The sequence below is a fragment of the Pseudocercospora fijiensis genome (genome assembly GCF_000340215.1).
Source record: "Pseudocercospora fijiensis CIRAD86 unplaced genomic scaffold MYCFIscaffold_9, whole genome shotgun sequence".
Classification (NCBI taxonomy): Eukaryota; Fungi; Ascomycota; class Dothideomycetes; order Mycosphaerellales; family Mycosphaerellaceae; genus Pseudocercospora; species Pseudocercospora fijiensis.
The window spans coordinates 198,061-218,456 of record NW_006921540.1 but is presented as its reverse complement, the minus strand read 5'-3'; the positions used below and the strand labels follow the sequence as shown (position 1 = coordinate 218,456).

Below are 20,396 nucleotides of genomic sequence, written 5' to 3'. Positions count from 1 at the left end.
GATTTTGTTAGGAACAGCGGATTCTATAATCTACTATATTACTAGGGCTCGGGCAGCTAGCTAGGGCTCGGGGAAGTATCTAAGGATTAACGTAGCTTCGGAGCAGTTAGAATTGCTAGAGCATTGCCGGGTGTATAAACGCCATTTTAAGGGGTGTCTATATTCTAGCACCGCTAAGGCCGTACGTGCCTTCGGAAGTACGCGGTTCCTAATAATTATAACGAAACGCACCTATTTCTAGCTCTTCTTTAGGAATAGCGTAGCACCGCTAGCACCGCTAGTACCGCTAGCACCTGCTGTCGCCGCCGCCGGCACTAGTTTAAAATAAAGCTAAAGTATTAGTAAGGCATTAATAGTATAGCAAAATATAGGTATTATTAACGCGCTCTTGCTTGTCTGTCTATCTGCCTTACTATCGCTATTGCTATCTATCTACCTTACTATCGCTATTGTCGCACTCGCTCTACCTACTCTTCTAATGCCTTATTAGTTAGCGCCTATAGTAGCTGTCTGTCGTAGTGCTCTTACGCGCCTATCTATAGATTATAGTATAGATTAAAGCGGCGGTTCTACTCTTACTCGACTAGTCTATAGTAACTAATCTAATAACTTCTAGCCTATTTCCTTAAAATAGGCATTCGACCGCTATACGTCGCATTACTAGAGCGTATAGGTATGCTAATAACGATAATCGGTCCGCTTAATAACGACATTAATAGGAGAGCCTTGCTTACTGTCCTAATATATATTAACGACTAAGCTAACCTTATAATAGTCGTTAGTAGCAAACTCGGGTTTATAATAACTACTACCGCCTTCTATGCCCTTCTTCTTATCCGCCGCCGCTATCTATTTCAACTTAATATAACGATAATATGCCTTCGATAGGTATCTACCGCTAGTACGATTAGGCTTTACCTTAGTAACCTTATTGCGACTATATATATTAGATATTAGCTTTATAGCGATAAGGAAATCGTCGTACGGCATAGCAACGTCCTTCTTAGTAAGAAACAGCCTCTCTCGAATAGCCTTAAAGCTATTATAGCTTCTAGGCGCCGGTTCTTCTATTAGCGCGATAATAGTAGAGGCGATAAGGTATTAGTTGTTTCGATAATTCCTAAAATTATGCCCCGAACACATACAAAATCGTGGGTCTTGGCGGGCCCACACAAACGTCATTAATTACGGGTCCTCTACGAAGCGAGTTAAGCGAGATTTAGCGAGGTGCCAGTATACAGACACCTATTTCAAGCCCGTGGCTGTCGATCTTGCTCTCTTCCACCACCCACAATCCTTCTCGGCCTAGAAGCCGTAGTGATCTTCAGCTTTAGGCGAGCCGGAGTGCTCAAAAAGGCATCCCCCGACCCTTCTTCAGCTGCTGCATCCGCACTGTTCGGGACGATACCGTTGGCATGGCTGGACACCCTCCACTCACGCGGGTTTCTTTCCATGCACGAGGAATGCAAGCTGTTCGCCTGGATACATCCCTTGCCCTTCCGCCCACCACCATCACCACCACCACCACCACCACCACCATCTCACGACGAAAGCGGTGATCGCGAAAACTTCATCCCTCCCACGCAACCTGAAAGACTGACTACGAAAGGAGCGGTAGCTTGGGAGCATTCCGAACCACTCAAGAGTCTAAAATCACTGTCTTGGGCCTGGGCCGCGGGAAGAAAGAAAACTGCCGATTGAGAGCTGCGTAACTCCGCATTCGACCTCTGGAACGCAAACTTGCATATCTCAATTTTCTGTCGTCTTCACCCCAGCGACTTGCGTTTCCGCTTGCGACTGAATGAACTACACACGTCCCTGATACCTGGGCGACAGCCGCGAATCTAGGCCCTCCATTATCTCGCTCGCTGTCGGCATGTCTTCATAGGCACAGAAGGCAGCTGGTGCATCTCGACAGCACCAGCGGCCCACCCACAACAATTCTTTCTGCGGCTTCCAGCTTCAGATGTGCACTGGGCTCCGACGACAATGCCTCTGCTGCCTTTGGGGCATTCGACCGGCAACATGAGAGGCATGGGTCAAGTCTGGCACGATGCCATGGCTTTAGCACCAACAAGTACCATCTCATCCCCTTCTTCCGCACACACGGCAGCGATGGCGGGACTCTACGATGTGCCATTGCAGACTCGCGAGTCTCTCGGCTACAACCCCGACTTCAACGCCTCCGCCATCCTCGCGAGAACACAGCAATTTCAGCTCCAGATCATCGCTTCCACATTCTCAAGCATCAGCATCATCGCGGCGTTATGTGCTCTCTACTGGTTTTGCATGATGCGCCGCAATTTCCGCCGCGATCTGGTGCTTCTCTTACTCATCGGCGATTTCTGGAAGTCGGCTTGGTTCTTGATTTTTTCCAGCACGACTCTTGCCAGAGGGCATATCTACACACAGTCGAGCTTCTGTCAGGCGAGCGGCTATTTCTTGCAGGTGGGCTTGGAAGCGTGCGATTGTGCCATCTTCCTGATGAGCTTACACATGTCGCTTCAAATCTTTCCGCCTGCTCGCTCTTTTCTGGGTCACGATGGGCTCTATCGGATACGGCACTTTGTCATTGCCGGCTGGTTCGTTGTACCCAACATGATGAGCGCTTTGGCGTTTGTCAACTCGGGACCGGCATTTATTTCCCAGGGTGGATTCTGCTCGTTGCCTGTTCGCCCCATCTGGTATCGTCTGGCTCTGTCGTGGATCCCGAGATATCTCATTTGGATCTTCGTCATGGGTGTAGCAATCCGCATATATCGGCATGTGGGATTTGAGTTTAGGGTGTTTGGGCAGGAGAATGATCAGAGTTCGAGTGTCGGCATTCCGAACATGGACACATCAGCATTGAATGCCGTTAATACTGCTGGGACGGTGGCAATGCGCCGCGACCTTTCGTCAATCTCGGATGGCGCCTTTGCAGAGAAGCAGCCGCCTGGCGACGACGATGTAGCTCCTGATGATGATGATGACAGCACAGCAAACAGCAAACCATCCTTGCATGGGATTCTCAAAGCCGCTCGATTCAACGAAGGAAGAAGATCCTCAGTCCCGACTTGGTCCTCCCCCTTCGCAAACGCCCCCGACTCCGCAGACCAGATCACACCCGGACCACTCTCACCCACCAGCAAAAGCCTCCCATCCTCCCGTCGTGGCAGCAAACAAATCGAACCCGGCATAGGCGCCGAAGACTTCGCCCCTCCTCCCCCTCTAGACTCCACCAACCGCCCCTCAGCCGAAAACTCCTCCCCAGCCCCCCTCGACACAATCACCGAACACAAACCCTCCTCCACAACCCGCAACAACCCAATAATCTCCAAATCCCTCGTGCACGAAGAAAACCCCGCAACCACCGCCCTCCACCAACGCCGCAGAGCTATCCAACGCCAACTCCGTCTGCTCTTCATCTACCCAACCATCTACCTCATCCTCTGGATCATCCCTTTCGTCGCGCACGCTCTCAACTACAGCAATCATTTCGCCCAACACCCCATCTACGCCATCAGCGTCATCAGTGTCTTCTGCCAAAGCATCATGGGTTTCGCGGATGTGAGTATTTTCTGTTGGCGCGAGAAGCCTTGGAGACATATTCCGGGAAGTGACGGGACGTTCTGGGGCAGTTTTCGGTTTTGGCGGTATGGGGGGTTTTTTTCTTTGCGGGGGAGGGACGAGCGGAGACGACGGAGTAGTGCGTTCCCTGCATCATATTCATCTGCCACCACCACCACCACTCATCAGCCAGAATTCGAGTCTTCGCAAACGGGGCTCCTCGGTTCGATCAAGCGTTGGAGCATGAGTCTTTCTTTTTCCGCGAAGACGAATTCTTCTTCTTCGCCCCGGCCTTCGAATGCTTCGGTCCCGGTCGTTCGCGTCCCGACTGTGCATCGGCGTGCGAGATCTGGGGGTGGGGCGAGTGATCGGAGAGTTTTGGAGTCGGAACGGGCGCATGAGCGTTTGGCGTTGGAGCGCGCGGAGTATCGACGGAGTTTGCAGGAGAAGAGACGGAGTAGTGTGCTACAGCAGGTACAATCTCAGCAGCAGCAGCAGCAGGATGTGCAGTTGGGTCAGGGTGTTACGGAGAGGAAGGAGTGGTGGGATAGATTATAGAGATCGACAGAGTATGATGATGACGATGAAGATGGCATGGGATGGGATGGGGGTTGTGTGTATGAATAGAGAGAGAGGAAGTTTGGTTGTGATAACCCACCCCCTCTACGAAATCAATCAAGAAAGAAGTTTTTGTTTTTGGTCATGTTGTCAGTCTCGTATCTGCCTTCAATCGTAATGGAAATGAGTAGGCCCTACCTATAGGAAGTCTTTATTAAACCGCCCGCTTGTGTATTTAAAGAAGGTACCGGACCCGAAACTTGCTAGTATTATAAGTAGTTTCCTTATTTATTAAATTAAAATATACGGTATATAGCTAATCTATCCCTATTATATTAGACCTACTCTATCTATCTATCTATCGATTTTACTAGTCGTCGTAAATATCTAAAAGGAAGCTTAAAGTTCCGACCTTTCTCTTAGACTCTTTCTAGTAACTTCTTCCCTTCTACTATATAATCCTATAATTTTCTACTATTCGCCTTATTATTATAGTCGTCTCGTAGCTTAAAGGAGTCTTTAATAAAAGGTATAAAATTAGCTAAAGGTATATATATATATATATATATATATATATAAATAGAAAGAGAAAGGGACTAGTAGAGATAGTCGGTTATAGGGAAATATTTATAATCCCTAATTAACGGTTTTATATATAAATACTTCTAATATACTTAGAAAGATATTACTTATAGGTTATTAGTACTTACTACTTAAGAATTTTTAATTCGATAGATTTTTATTTTTACTTACTTATATATATATATAGATAGACTAGAATTCTTCTATCCTATTACGAAAGTATTTAGTTTGTTTGTTCTATAGAGCTATACTACTAGGAGTATACTATATATCCCCTATAATAACTCGTTAGCTATTAGCGTTTATCGGTAAAATAGGAAAAAATCCCTATAGTATCTATATAGAAGCCGCTCTATAGAGAAATAAATAGGCTTTAATTAGACTCGGTTATATTCGAGCGCTTAGCTATTATCGCCGCTATTAGCCTACCTATATAACTTAATTAACTTTATATTTCTAAACTCTATATTGCTAAGAAGTATATAATTTATAGTAATCGCTAGCTTCTATACCTTTAAAGAAGAGAGTTATAACAACGATACTAATAATAATTAGCTAGATACTTTCGCTAGTTTAATAGACGACGACGAGTTAAATACTAATTAGCTAAGCTAACTAAAGAAAGGGAGCCGATTTTCGAGAAGGCTAGAGAGTCTATACTAAGCGGCGTAGATTATAAGGGTTTAGTAGTCGTAGAAGGAAATAAGGACGTCGAAGGTATAGGTATAGATAGTAGGGTAGGCGGATTATACTATCTAATAGAAGAAGATAGAATAGAAGGTCGCTACGAGCTACTAACTAGTATCTCTTACTAGCGGTAGGTTAATTTGCCTATAGACCTATATAGCGACCTATAGTTACTAGATAACGTCTAATATCGCTTCTTTATACTCTTCTAGACTAATAAGGTTATAGACCGACTAGTTAAGTATACTAACGAGTATACTAGTAATAAGCTAGACTTTAAGAAAGGCGATAAGATCGTAGTTTCTAGCTATCTATAGAAGCCGGTAGATAAGCTAGTAATACGGATCTTTATAGGTATTATTATCTATATATTAGTAATTAAAATAGCTAATAAGAGTAACTACTAGAGGGACGATAGATACTAGCCGTAATATTCTATTATTAGTTATATAAGCGAGTCGCGCTTTAAATAGATTAAGGCGGCTTTATAGTCCCGAAATAACGCGCTCTCGTTAAGTAGAAGAGGCCTACCTACCTAGACCTAGATATTGCCGCTTACTAATATATTACGTAGCAAATTCTACGAGTTAGTCGTACCTAGTACTAATATATCTATTAACGAGAGTATAATCCGTTTTACTAGTAAATCTAGATACGTTATTTTTATATAAGGTAAGCTAATACTAATCGGATATTATATCCTATACCTATTTTATACAAAGATAGGTACCTATACTCCTTCTTATTCTCGAGCCCTTAGAAGGTATATAAATAGAAGGTCGAAGATTTAGATTCTATTACTTCGAGGGTCGCGAAGTACCTAGTAGTAACTCTAGAGGTTCTTATAAACGCCGAGAATAAGGAGCGAGAGAAGTATAAAGGAGAGTAATAAAAAGCGCCGTAAGCGTAAGAACCGTAGTCCTAGTAGTATTAGATATAGTAAGAATACTAGATTATATTTAGTTTAGAATATTAGAAAGGAAAGTTATATAAGCGCGGCCCGCGCGGACCGCTTATCTAAACTAACCGAAAGTTTAATTGTATTGCCTACCGTCTCGCTAAGCGCTAAGCTAAGCTCGCTTTAGTAGGCGGTCCTTCGACTAATCTTATAACTTCCCTTCCTATACTACTTTTCCTATATTCTTATAGATAATCTGTTTAATAACGTACTATTATTTACAATCCTACGATATCTTAGTATTATAGTAACTAGAAAAATACGATCTAGCTTACTCTCGTAGCCGTAGCGAGGCAAAGCTTTCGAGAAACTAGGGGATTTAAAGAAGGATAGTATAAAATAGAAATCTATATACCTAGGTCTTAATCGTAAGACTACCTAGTTTCCCTATAATATAATACTTTATAAGGCAGTTTATAGTATACCGGCGGTAATCTAGTAGGATAGGAACCTCGTCTAATTCCTTATAATAGGCTATTAACTCTTCGAGAGAATACTCTAGCTTTATACCTGCCTTTAAGCTAGAAATAACGCCTATATTAATAAGTACGTACGGCTATATTAGAATACCGACGGTAAGTAAGAGATATTACTTCTAAAGGTTACCGCCCTATATAACGACTATATAGGTAGCGTTAACATTTATAACTAGTTATACTATCACTACTCGATCCAGCACAAATTACAGAAGGGTTAGTACCCCTTATTCTATTTCCTATCTAACGCTATAGTTATTACGCCTTTATCCTTCTACGAGGTAATAAGAAGTAGACTAAAGACTAATAGTTTACTTACTAACGCGACTTCTATATAGTACCAGCATAGCAAATAGTATAACTCGGTTAGTAAGAGATTAATAAGAAACTAGCTATAGAAGCGGCCGTAAGGGTATAGCGTACTCTAACTCCGCTACTACCTCGAACCTAAGGCTAATTTGTCGTAGGTTATAGCTATAATAGTAGTAGAAGGCAATCTAAGCGATATTAAATTAGGAAGAGCGATAGTCTTCCTACGGCGGAAGAAGTAAGGCGCCTCGCTCGTAGTAGTAACGCTATCTATACGCGGAAGTCTATTCTACTAATATAACGTTATTATCTCTATAAGTACGTAAGGACCGCCTAGGGTCTTAAATACTAGCCTCTCGGACATATATAAGAATACTAGACTATAATAGCTTACGACTATTATAGCTCTATCGCGCTATATTCTTTATACTATATAATATAGTATAACGAGGCTACTAATCTATAGTCCTTCTTCGAGAGCTTAAGACTATAACCTAATAACCCTTCCTAGTCCCTTCGAGCGTCGCTAACGATTAATAATAGTTGCTATTACTTCTATATTATTCTTAGAGATACTATTTAAGGTATACTATTACTTTATAAGTATAGTAATCGTCTCGCGAAGATAAGCAACCTTATACTAAAAGCGCCTTAAACTCCGATCTCTTAATAATAACCGTTGCCTTACTTCGAGAGCTTTCTTCTAAGTCGGTAGAGCTAGTAGCTACTATAGGCGACTTCTTAACCTCTTTCTATAAGAGGTTTACGTCTACCTTTAAGTCTCTTACTATCTCTATAAGAAGCTTTACCTTCGTAGTAAGCGGACTAATATTAAACTATCTCTTAAGTAGACTCGGCGGCTCGATAACTTAAAGTACTTAAAGTGTCTCTTTAGTAAGCTTATAGCGCCTTAGTCGACGGTATATATAAAATAGGCAAGACTTAGTTAATAGCGAATTAGTTATTAGAAAGTCTTAATCTCTAGTCTATAGTCTATATATCTATCTTAATAGCGTACTTAGTACTTCTATTATACCTTCTTATAGACCTTTACTTACTAAGGTTTACTATAAAATCTTTACTAAAGGACAACTTATAAAGATATTAGCTTCTTAACCCTAAGCTCTACTACGGCTAAATCCGAGACCTAATTAGATAGATTCGCTATTCGAGGGGCGATATAGGTTTATATAGAGCTATACTAGATTTAGTATAGAAAGTAGAATCTAATAAGGGGACTACTAGGGTAGGTATTCGACGGACTTAACTACGGACTTTGTTAAGGGGATAAGGTAGACGAGATTGTAGTTATTCTTTAAATATAGATTTATTTACGATATGCACTCCTTTGTAGCCTATAGATTTTAAGTTAATCCTATCGTTCCGGATCGGATCGAGGAGATACTTATTAGGACTAAAGAGGTTATACGTAATTGGTATATAACCGGGCTCGAGTAAAGCTAGGGTCTTAATGCCTTAGGCAGGGCTTAGCGCTTAGTAATAGGCTAACTTGCCTACCTTCCTCCCTCTCCTCCTAGCTTCTTATCGAATACTACTTGTACCTACTACTACCCTATCTACCTGCTAACATAACCCTTCTTATATAGTATTCGATCCACCCTTTAAGGGCAGCAGCTAGATAGTCCTTATTTTAAGCTTTTAGCGGTATAGCTACGAAAACCGTTAATCTAACTATATTGCGCCCGAGGCGGGATCTATACGTACTATTCTATTAGAATAACCGTACTAATTATTAAGTAAGGTCTTCTATACGGCCTATTACACTAAGTTAATCGCACTAAGCCGATATCTACTAATTCCGCTATATCCGTATCTTAGGGGCCTATAATACATTATTAGTGTTACCCCTTATAATAGCCGGCTTATTACGAAGTAACAACAACCGTGCTACCGCTAGCAGCGCTAGTAACGACAACGCTAGTAGCACAGTACCTACCGAAGTGCCTACTAAAGCACCTGCTAAAGTGCCTCCTACTAAAGAGCCTGCCGAAGAGCCTACTAAAGAACCTATAATTCTAGGTAACGACCTAGAATTGCCTGTCGACGACATTCTTAACAACATTATTAACCGTCGATATAGCTAACTAGCCTTTAGTCCCTAGCTAGTAGCGAGACTTTAAGAAGCTACTTAGAACAGGCTTACTGCCTTGCGTTAGGAACAATAGCTAAAGGATAATCTCCTCGAGATTCGCCGCCTATAGGAAGCCCTAACAACTAATACTAAGCCGATAGTAGGGCCTTCCTTACTACCCGTCCCTATCTAAAAGAAGGATGCTAAGCTTAAGGTAATAAGGACTGTACCGTATTTAACGGCTCTAGTCGCAAGCAATATAATAATTATATACGCGATTGTAAGCTTAACTAACGAAATGCGCCGAGGGCTCTTCTAGACGACTATTTACTAGTTGTCTACGCTATATAGTATATTAATAGCGACCTAAAGCGCACATAGGATAACCATTTCGACTCCCTTAACGATTAGACCGCTGTTTAGTAGAAAACCTATAAGACTATTATGCTAGACACCCTTAGAAACCCTATACTAAGGCAACAATACGCTTAGGACTAGTACCTTCGAGCTAAATAAAAGACTAATTAATCGGCTCGCTTATTTGAAGCCTGTTTAAAGACCCTCGAGGACGACCTTCCGGCTAAAACTAATTCTATATAGATCTCCGAAATACGCCCTAAATTGCGATAGGAATTAGTCCTTAAATTGGACCGCCGCCGTATGTTTAAATAGGCCAACCTAATACGCATTTAATTTATAGTCGAGGTAGAAACAGCTAAACGAGCTGTCTAGCTCTAGTAACGACTAGAATTAAGGATCCGACCTGCTAGCAACCGTAGCAACCGTAGCCGCGGAGGGAATTAAGGTTCCTACTAAGACAATAATGCTAACAATAGGAATAGTAACAACGACCGTAGAAGGGGCCGTAGCCGACGGCTATATAGAGGAGGCCGTAATAGGGGCCGTAGAAGGGGCTCGTATCCCTATAATACTAATCGCTTAACTAATAATAGCAGCGATAGCGGCTATAGCAATCCCCTAACCGGGTTAAAGTGCTTCAACTATAATAGTACTAGCTATCTCCTAGGCTAATGCGATAAACCTAAGGACTAGGCCCGAATCGACCGTACTACTACTAAACACCGAAAGCACCTTTTAGCCGCTAACGCTACCCCTATCGGTCCTTCTAATTAGTCGAAAAAAGAGTAAGCGCCGTACTAACTGTTAGCCTTATACGGCGTAAGACTATCGACATTATACTAGCTATTATACGTACCTATCTCGTAGGGGATATATATAGCAACAATTATAAAACTAAGGTTACGCTAGACCTAGGAAATTCAGTTAGCGCCCTTATTAGCTATCGCCTAGCTAAGCAATTAGACCTTCGACAATTGCCTAGGACTAACCTACTAACCCTTACTTGGTTTAATAACGCTCGGCACTTAACCTATAGAGCCTACTATGTTTATATAGCCCTAAGAGACGACCTCGGCAATAAGCGCCTACTAAACTTCCCCGCCTACGTAGTAGATATAGACAACCTATATAGGGGAGCTACTATTGTTATTAGCAACCCTATTCTTAAGTACTACGCTATAGCTATAGACTTAGGCATTTAGAAGTAGCGATTTAGAATCGCTCGGAAAGAGGACATTAAACACATTAATATTAGCGAGTGCCCTAACGATATTAGGGTCCTATTTATTAGCAACCTAATACCGGCCTCTGCCTTAGCTAATCCGACTACCGACCTACTTAGTAGTAATAACGATAAACCTGTGCCTCCTAATAGTATAGACCCTAACTAGCTCGCTCGTATACTAGAGCCTATTCGAGAAACCTATATTAACGTATTTAAATACTACCTAGCATCGACATTGCCTATATTTAAGGAGACAGATTATAAGATTAACATTATAGAGGGCAAAGAGGTTCCTTTTAGACTACTCTATAACCTTAGTAAGCGCGAGCTTGCTATATTACGTAAGTATCTAGAGGAAAACCTAGCTAATAGGCGTATTCGGTATAGTAACAGCCCTACCGGTGCACCTATCCTGTTTGTACTAAAGAAGGATAGCGGCCTGCGCCTATATATCGATTATCGCGGGCTTAATACCGTTACTATTAAGGACCGCTATCTACTCCCGCTTATTAATAAGACCCTCGATCGCCTTTCTAGTACCTACTACTATACTATATTAGATATTAAGGACGCCTATTACCGTATCTGCATTCGTAAGGGCGATAAGTAGAAGACAGCCTTTCGTACTCGTTATAGCTATTTCGAGTACTTAGTTATACTATTTAGGCTAGCTAACGCCCCTACAATATTCTAGTCCTATATTAATCGGGCCCTATTAGGCCTATTAGACTACCTCTATATAGTTTACCTAGACGATATCCTAGTTTATACCTATTTACCTAACATTGCAAAGTACTAGGCTATAGTATATAAGGTACTCGACCGCCTATAGGCCTATAGCCTATATTGCAAGCCTTCTAAATGCACCTTTGCTACTAAGGAGGTGTCCTTCCTTAGCTTCCTCGTATTAACCGAGGGTGTTAAGGCTAATCCTAATTAGATTAAAACGATTACTAAATGGCCTGTTCCTACGTCTATTAAAGAGCTTTAATTATTCCTCGGTTTTACTAACTTCTACCGCCGGTTTATTAAGGGCTATTCGAGGCATATAATGCTATTAACTAAGCTTACTAAGACTAAGGCTAATCTATCTAGAGAGTTCAAATAGACTAACAAAGTGTAAGCCGCTTTTAACGGTTTAAAGCAGCGCTTTACTAAAGTCCCCTTATTGCACTATTTCGTACTAAACAGGCAGATCTGTATTAAGACTAACGCCTTATAGTTTGCTGTATTAGCTATTATATTACAATAATCGGATAAGGACTATTATTAGCACCCGATTGCCTTCTTCTCGAGGAAGATAATTAATACTAAGCGTCGCTACGAGACCTACGAGTAAGAGCTACTAGCTATTGTCGAGGCCTTTTAGTATTAGAGGTACTACCTCGATAGGGCTTAATATACAATACAGGTCTATATAGACTATAACAACCTCCGTAGCATTACTAAGGTTACTAGGGTTATAGGTCGATAGGCTAGATAGGCCGTCTACCTCGCTAGGTTTAATTTTAATATATTATATCGGCTAGGCGTAAGCAACCCTACTAATAGCCTATCGAGGCGACCTAATTACGACGGCGAAACCTAACACATTAATTCTTTGTTTCTAACCCTATAGTATAAGATCGCTATAGCCCGTATTATTAATAAGCAAGCGTAGGATAAGCGGCTTACCGGACTCCGCGACGGCTTAAAGTATATTAATGCTCTTGCTATATTAATAGTACGTATTAAGGTAAGGGCTAAGGATATAGATAGGAGAAGTTATAATAACTCCCTAGTCGATATCGTAATATATAGTAACAGCGATAGTACTACTATAGTTAATCTGGCTGCTAGTACTATTAGATATATATAATGCGTACCTCGTTTAATAGCGAGGGTGCTATTAAATAACCTTATAAATAGGGATAGTTAATCGTTTATAGATAAGCTATTACGTACTTAGCAAAGGGACGCCTTTACTACTAAACGTATCGATAAGCTTGTAAGTAGGCGAAAGACTCGAACTAGTAAGAGTAACAATTAGTCGATCGATAATAAAGGTTATTTAAAGTTTAAGGGCAGATACTATATCCTTACTAAACATTCGATCCGATAAGAACTTCTTAAGCGACACTATAATAGTAAGCTTGCCGGTTACTATAGTATAGAGAGGTCGCACGAGCTACTATCGCGTATATACTACTAGCTAAATAGTAAGCGGGATATAAAGGAATACGTTAATACGTATACCGTATACTAACGTATTAAGGCACTAAAGTATTAGCATTTTAGCGAGTTGTCCTCTTTACCAATCCCTTACAAGCTATTTATAGAGCTTATAATAGACTTTATTATAGGCCTTCCGCCTACTAAGCGTAGGGGTAGCAACTTGCAAGGACGTGTATAATGCTATCCTTATTGTAGTAGATCGATTTACTAAAGGCGCTCGATACATCCCGGCGCGTAAGGATTAGACTGCTATTAATATAGTAGAGGCGCTATAGACTAATATCTTCTATACCTATTAGGGAACCCCTAAGGGGATAGTCTCCGATAGGGGCTCGACATTTATATCGTACTATTAGAGCGAAATATGCCTATAGCTAAGACTAAAGCATCGGCTATTAATAGCCTTCTGTCTATAGACTAACGGTTAAACAGAGAGATAGAATACTACCCTATAGTAGTACCTACGCAGCTATATTAATAAGAACCCCGATAACTAGGTTAATCTCCTATAACTAGCCGAATTCGTATACAATAATAGTGTCTACTTATCTACTAAGGTATTACCTTATTTCGTTATAATAGGAAGCAACCCTACGCTACTATAAGACCCCCTATTGCTCGAGGCCGAGCGTAAGGAAAGGGAAGCGGGTCAACCTAAGATATTAGCGGCTATTAAGAGGGTTTAAAAGATACGAGAAATTCACGCTAAGATAGCTAACAAACTAGCAAAGGCCTAGGCCTATTAGAAGGCCTACTATAACAAACACTACCTTCTAATAACCTTTAAGCAAGGCGACCTAGTTATACTTAGTACGAAGAACCTCCGTATCCGTAAATACCCCTCGCCTAATAGCAAAACAAGGCCTAAACTCGCACTAAGGTATATTAGCCCTTTCCGTATCCGAGAACCTAGGGGCACCTAGGCCTATTAGTTATAGCTTCTACCTTATTACACTATCTATAACACCTTCTATATATCCCTCCTTAAGCCGTACTACCTACGCGAAGGGGATAAAGCCCCTACTAAATACGAAGATATACTAGCGGATAGTAAAGAGCTATAGTCTATAGAACGTATCCTATAGCACCGGACTAGACAAGGCAAGAAGGAGTACCTCCTAAGATAGCAAGGCTATTTACCTAAATAGGACTCGTAGGAGGCTAAAGACTCGTTTAAGGATATAACTAAGTTGCTAGACGAGTATTAGACTAGTGTAAAGAATAAGAAGAAGGCTAAGGGCCTATAATGTCGCCTAGGAACAATACTACCCCCGGGGTGCTATTAGCTAACTAATTAGAGGCAAGCAATTGTTAGCAATAAAGGACAATAAGACTATACTACTATAGTAAACGCATACCGATAAACGCGCACCGAGTGCTAACTAGCGCGCTATAGCGCATTAACTAATCGCATGCTCTTTTATAGAATCTACCTCTTTACTAGCGCACTCTATAAGACTCTTCTCTTAGCGCCTCTCTTGTTCCTTTATCCTATCGAAGATAATAGTATCGCGCTACGAGCTAGTAGTATGCCGGCGGCCGGCGCGGCTATATTAGTAACGGTATTGCAGGGTGCGTATTGCTGCTTAAAGAAGGGAAGACACGTCTATATTAGTAACGGTATTGCCGAGTTATTATTAGTTAAAGAAAGAAATTAGAGGCGAGGTAAAGTTAGCGCTAAGACGACTAGCGCCGCTATTATTAATATTACTTGCTATTATCGCTATATCTAATAGCTATATTAAAGGTTTAATTAAAACTTTAAGGCTAAGTTAAAATATTAAGGCTTAAAGGATTAAGCGGCTTAATAGAATAACTAACTAAGGGCAAAACTATAGAGCTAAGTTAGCCGGGGTCGATCTTGCGGATAATAAGTTACTCCTCGATCTTTCCGACCCTTTAAGCGAGGCGAACCTCGACTACTATACTTATAATAGCCTTTACTTATAGAAACCGGACGAACCGTATTTTTTGAAAAGATAAGATAAGATTAACACTTGAAGGCTACTAAACCTAACTAATTAGGGCTAGTAAAACTACGATAGTAAATAATAGCCCTCGTAATAATAAGAACAATCCCTCGTAATAATAAGAACAATCCCTTAGAAGCGGACAACCCTCGGAAGCGGACAACCCTCGGAAGCGGACAACTCTCGGAAGCGGACATTTCTAGGTCTTTTAAGAGTAGACGTAGAGAACTCGGTACGACATTACTTAGAACGGGGGTAGTGCTATAATACCCCGTATACCTACCTATTATAGTAGGGAAGGTGCGCTCGTATTGTAATTAGTCGATAGTCCTTAATTCTTATAGTTATATATTACTTTATTATATACAAGGATAGCGTAGTTAGAGTTAGATATTGTGTTATATTAGAGGTGAGGTTTAATATAGTTATATAATCGGTAGTTACGTATTTAATTTAGCGCGGATCGAGTAGCTTATTAGACCTACTAAGTTAGTAGCGATAGAGGTTAGAACAAAGACCGGCTACGAGGGCGCGGCCTTTAGAAGGGAAGCGTATATTAGGACTAAAGAGGTTATACGTAATTGGTATATAACTAGGCTCGAGTAAAGCTAGGGTCTTAGTGCCTTAGGTAGGGCTTAGCGCTTAGCGTTAGGCTAACTTGCCTACCTTCCTCCCTCTCCTCTTAGATCTTTATCGAATACTATACTAATTTACTACTACCCTATCTACCTGCTAACAAAACCCTTCTTACAATATACGAACGATAGTAAGCGAGATATATAGAGTAGTAGAATAGATCCGAGTAGTAGAATAGATCTAAGTAGTAGGAAGGAGCCGGAAGATAGGAAAGAGCTAGGAGAAATATATTTACTTAAGAGCGATTAAACGAGTTCGCGCTCGCGCGCTATATACGATAGCTAGAAAACAAAGTCGCTACGAGATAGCAGATAAGCGGAATATACGCGCTCGCGCTCGGCGTATAGGAAAGGACCTAAAAGTAGAGGTTTACTAAGAAGTAAGTAAGTAAGATATATATACCTACGCTTATACGTCGGACGCGCTAGACGCCTATAGGGTAGGATACTAAAGAAGGGGCTCTCCTTCTAAGATACTCTTCTTTCTTTCTTTATAGTTTATTTTATATAGATAGTAGCTATATTAATTTAGTACTCTCTTTAGTTCTGTTTAAAGTTTAGTATATATTCTTACTACTTAGCCTCTAACTATTATAAGTAATATTTAATTTAATAGATTTTTGCTTACTCGTATATATACTAAATAAACTAAAATCCTTCGATCCTCTTACGAAAGTACTTAGTCTGTTTGTCCTATAGAGCCGTACTACTAGGAGTGTGCTATATATAAGGTAGACGAGATCTATTCACGATGTGCACTCCTTTCTAGCGTATAGATTTGATCCTATCGTTCTAGATCGAGGAGATACTATATAATTCCCTGTCTTAAACACAGGTCCACCAAAAAAAATTTCCACGAGAGGTACAAACTGTCAAGAAGGAAGTGGAAGGATTCACGTGATATAACAGGCAAAAGGCCAATGAAAATTTCATCATAAGTAGCAGTAGTGGCTCGCCGCCTCCCCCTTCCCCTCACCATCCGACGGCGTAACACAAGCCGCAACCTCCAACTGCGTGACAAAATCCCCAAAATCCGTCTTGGCCCGCTCATCACACGGCCAATGCCTCCGCAACGCAACCCCATCCCTCCCACAAGCCCCACACCGCTTCATCTCATCCGTAGCCGTAGCCGTGGCCGTGGCCGTCCCCACGCAAGGAAAATGTTCGTAGAAAGCCGTGGCGTTGGGGAAATTGCGGTCACAACTATAACATGACCGGATTTCGTTGCGATGGGGGGAGGAGGAGGAGGGTGGTGGGTAGTGGGTGCGGGAGTGGCGGAGGAGTTGATCGGAGCGGTAGAAGGCTCGGGTGCAGCCCCGGACTGTGCAGGCGAAGGGTTTCTGGCCGAGGTGGATGATTGCGTGGCGGCGGAGATGTTCGCGGCGGGTGAAGCATTTGCCGCATTCATGGCAGGGGTGGGGTCGTTCTTTGGTAGGGCCGGGGTCTGCTTCTTTCGTCTCACGTTGTAGTTGGTCTGAAGGGTCGTCGTCTTGCTGAGGGGGTGCTGGCGGCGGCGGTGGCTCTTGTGTGCGATACTGGGTATGTGGTGGACGCACTACATCGGCTCCAGCGGTTTGTGGGACGCAAGCAAGTCCTTGCGAATGGCAAGGTTGGCATGGAAAAGTCTCGCCGGTGCATTCTCGTTTCTTCCTCCTGCAATTGGTGCACGTCGATCCTCGCGGGGCTCTAGTTTTTCTGGTCACGGCGTCTGGAGATTTGGTCTGCGAGATAGGGGTATATGGTGGTTTGTAGGTGGGGTTGTAAGGCAGATTGTAGTGCGCAGTCGTGAGGGCTCGTGGGGCCTCTGGTGAATCCGTCCTTCGCCTTTTCCGTGGACTCGTATCAAGCTCATTCGTTCTTATACGCCTTCGCTGGTCACTGGCATATAAACAGGGAAATCCACGCTCGACACATGCAGCGCACTCCGGCACATGGCCCGAGCATCGAGTCTTCTTAGCTCGACACCGATCGCACGCCTGTCTCAGCCTTTCGTGGATTTGGCCATTGTCATCGGTCCAGAGAATGGGAGGGCCAGGGCCACGGCGAGCATGACCATAGGACTTCATTCTGTCAATGGATCGTGCCAGCGCCTCGGCTTCAGCTTCGGTAAGATCTTTCATTTTCATGTACACGCAGCCTATCGCAGATTTACGACATTCTGTGCACGCGGGTCTTTCGCCAGTGCAGCGGACCTTGCGCTTCTTGCACGCCACGCATGCTCCGTGCCGTCTCTGGCGTGGCCGGCGATCTTTTGCACTGGGTGCCATATGCGACATTGAATACCCGGATATCCCGCGCTGGACCAGTCACCCAGCGAAGACACTGACCGGACTGCTCTCGAAGGTCTCGCGCGCCGTGCCGTGTTTTGTTTAATATTCCGGTCGACCGTGGGCCAGAAAATGCCGTGTGTTGTTGATGATATTGTGAAAGTCGGAGTACGACGCGACAGAGAGGAGGTTAGAAGCGCCAAGACAATCCGGCTGCATCAAGAGACGAACGCGCAAACGTCGTCGGAAGCTTTGAACGACGATATTTTCTGTTGCCTATCATCGAACAAATTTCTCACAAATCCTGGGAAAGGCAGTAAGGAGAACGACTAAGCATGAGGAAGAAGCTGGCGGGGCGTCGTTGGCGAGATTTCCTTCAAGGAGCGTTGTTTTGTTTGCACATGATACACATGCTACCATCTATTCTAAGTGCCATATCGCATGAACCTTATCTGATCCGATCCGACACGACCGACATCGACAGTACAGTCGATCAATCTGTGCAAAATCTCCAAATCTGTATGCCCTTTGCAATAATCCATCCAACGAATGAATTCGTCCGTCCTTACTTGTCAAGCTTGACCATGACATAAGGAACCTCGACATCTTCCTCCGTCTCATCCTCACACGTAATCTCAAAGATGACATTCTTCTGATGCTCGGGAATCTTCTTCCTAGAAATCGTCTCGACCAGTTCGGAAAGCTTGAGTGGAAGGCGGTCCTTGAGCTTGGCGGGAGGATAGAAGGAGGCGTAGAGCAAGCTGACGCCAGAACTGATCATGCTAATGGTCAGTCCCTTTGCTTTGAAGTCCTCGATGAATTCCTTCAGTGTAACGTCCTTCGATTCGAAGCGGTCCCAGAGCTTGTCGATGGTCACTTCACCATTAGGTCCCTGGTACTTGCCCTTGGGTGAAGCAATCGGTTCCGAGAAGCCAAAGAATGGCAGAGCCAGGTTGACGAATCCATTCTTGTACTGCTCGATATCCTCCTTTCCGTCGATGATCTTGTACAGCTCCAAGACCACAAGACCTGTCACGAGAGCGGTCGTGGTGGCGATGGCCGGGATGATCTTTCCAGCAATGAACTTGGTCTTGTGACGATCAGCAGTCGTGATCTTGTAGTTCTCCGCGCGGAGGTTTGATGCTGCAGTGATGAAATCGATGTGGAAATTGGTGTCATCGTCCTTCTCAAACTCGACTGGCTCGAGACGGAAGTCGCCAAGCGTCTTTGGTTGTGGAAGCGACCTGGCGATCTGTGAAAGCTCTTCATTGTCATCTGCTGGAGCGTTGGCATTTGGATCAGGCTCCTTGTCGTCAGCCTGGATCTTGACGTTGGCATCCGGCTTGAAGTCGGGCACGATCATGCGTTCGAGCACGCTGACCATGTAGCTTCGATCGTTCTTTGGCTTGATATGGTAGTTGAAGGCGTGAAGGTTGGCAGCGGCGAGGATGAATGTGTAGTGAGTGGGGTTGTTGGCGTCGAATTTGAGCGCATCAGGAGCGCGCTTCGGTCCAGACCAAAAGGGCTGCCCTGAGGAGGTCTTGCTGTCCTTGGGAAAGTTGTACAGGAGCTGTTGGATAGCATTGTTGTACTGCTTCTCAAACTGTGTGCGCGCCCACTCAATGCAGTCGTCGAAGCTTTCTGGCTTGGAAGTTACAAGGTATTCTTGCAAAGTCTCCAATGTCTGCTTTTCATTGCCGGACTGCTTGAGAGCCGTGCCCAGATAATCCTTCTGTGTCATGTACGCGTTGACGATGTCTGCCGGACCGGCAAAGTAGGAGTGGAAGAGATCCTTTGCCCAAGCAATGGTGTGCTCAATGCGATTGGGGAAAGAACGCAGCGTGCACATGGGGAAAGATTGCTCAGGAGGGTCTTGTGAGCTCGAGTAGGATTCGGTCTGGCGCGGGAGCACAACTTGGGTGTTGCCCTTCGTACCGAGAGTACCGCTGTCGAGTAGAGGCTTGTGGAAGAATACGCAACGACGGTCGACGTACGTGCGAGCATCGACATTGTCCAAAGCATTAGTCACACCGTCAAGAGCTTCCCAGAAGTCTTCATTGAAGATGTGCTCTGTGTCTTGTGCAACGCGGTCCTTCAGCATGTTGATGTGGCCGTTAAGGTCTGGGTTCATCGCCTGCACAGCCTGCGATGCGCATTCTGATTTGAGCTTGCCGACGTCCTTGGAGCGGAACAAGAACTGCCGGTTCAAGTTACTCTTCTCGATCTGATCCATGTCTGTCACACTGATCTTGCCGTTTGGACCGGTAGCAAGACCGATCATGGCCCAGTTCTTCAACATCTCGCAACCGATGGCGCCAGCGCCAACCAAGAATTGCTTGACATTGGCAATCTTGTCCTGGAATTCTTTGCCAACGACAGCGATTTGGCCATCGTAGCGAGTCCCGAGAGGCTTGCACGACTCTTCATCAAAAGTCGCGGAAGTAGGAAGTGACTCCAGCGAATCGAAGTAAAAAGGGTGCTTGATGGGGGGAACTTGCCCGAGACTGACTGAGC

The 20,396-nt window shown here is 43.5% G+C and overlaps 4 protein-coding genes across 4 annotated transcripts in view; 1 reads left to right on the top strand and 3 right to left on the bottom strand.

Annotated features, from left to right (window-relative positions):
- Positions 1–1,128: 1,128 nt before the first annotated feature.
- Positions 1,129–13,188, top strand: MYCFIDRAFT_178412 (uncharacterized protein; the record flags this gene model as incomplete). Its single annotated transcript, XM_007932468.1, has 7 exons — positions 1,129–1,177; positions 1,235–1,658; positions 1,687–1,783; positions 1,849–4,091; positions 4,120–4,235; positions 4,262–4,294; positions 13,178–13,188. 7 exons carry the CDS (start codon positions 1,129–1,131, stop codon positions 13,186–13,188), a joined length of 2,973 nt encoding a protein of 990 aa, XP_007930659.1.
- Positions 13,189–16,874: 3,686 nt separating this feature from the next.
- MYCFIDRAFT_7171 (uncharacterized protein) lies at positions 16,875–17,048 on the bottom strand (the record flags this gene model as incomplete). Its single annotated transcript, XM_007932280.1, has 1 exon — positions 16,875–17,048. A coding segment is annotated over one exon (174 nt), but the record flags the coding sequence as incomplete, so codon positions are not given.
- Positions 17,049–17,477: 429 nt separating this feature from the next.
- Positions 17,478–17,681, bottom strand: MYCFIDRAFT_36843 (uncharacterized protein; the record flags this gene model as incomplete). The annotated part of the gene is made up of 1 exon (XM_007932314.1): positions 17,478–17,681. A coding segment is annotated over one exon (204 nt), but the record flags the coding sequence as incomplete, so codon positions are not given.
- Positions 17,682–18,447: 766 nt separating this feature from the next.
- MYCFIDRAFT_144098 (uncharacterized protein) overlaps positions 18,448–20,396 on the bottom strand; it is a gene marked incomplete at both ends in the record, with an annotated part of 3,072 nt that continues 1,123 nt past the window's right edge. The window contains one exon of the mRNA XM_007932467.1: positions 18,448–20,386. Coding sequence (XP_007930658.1) covers positions 18,448–20,386 — 1,939 coding nt within the window. The remainder of the gene's footprint in view (positions 20,387–20,396) is intronic.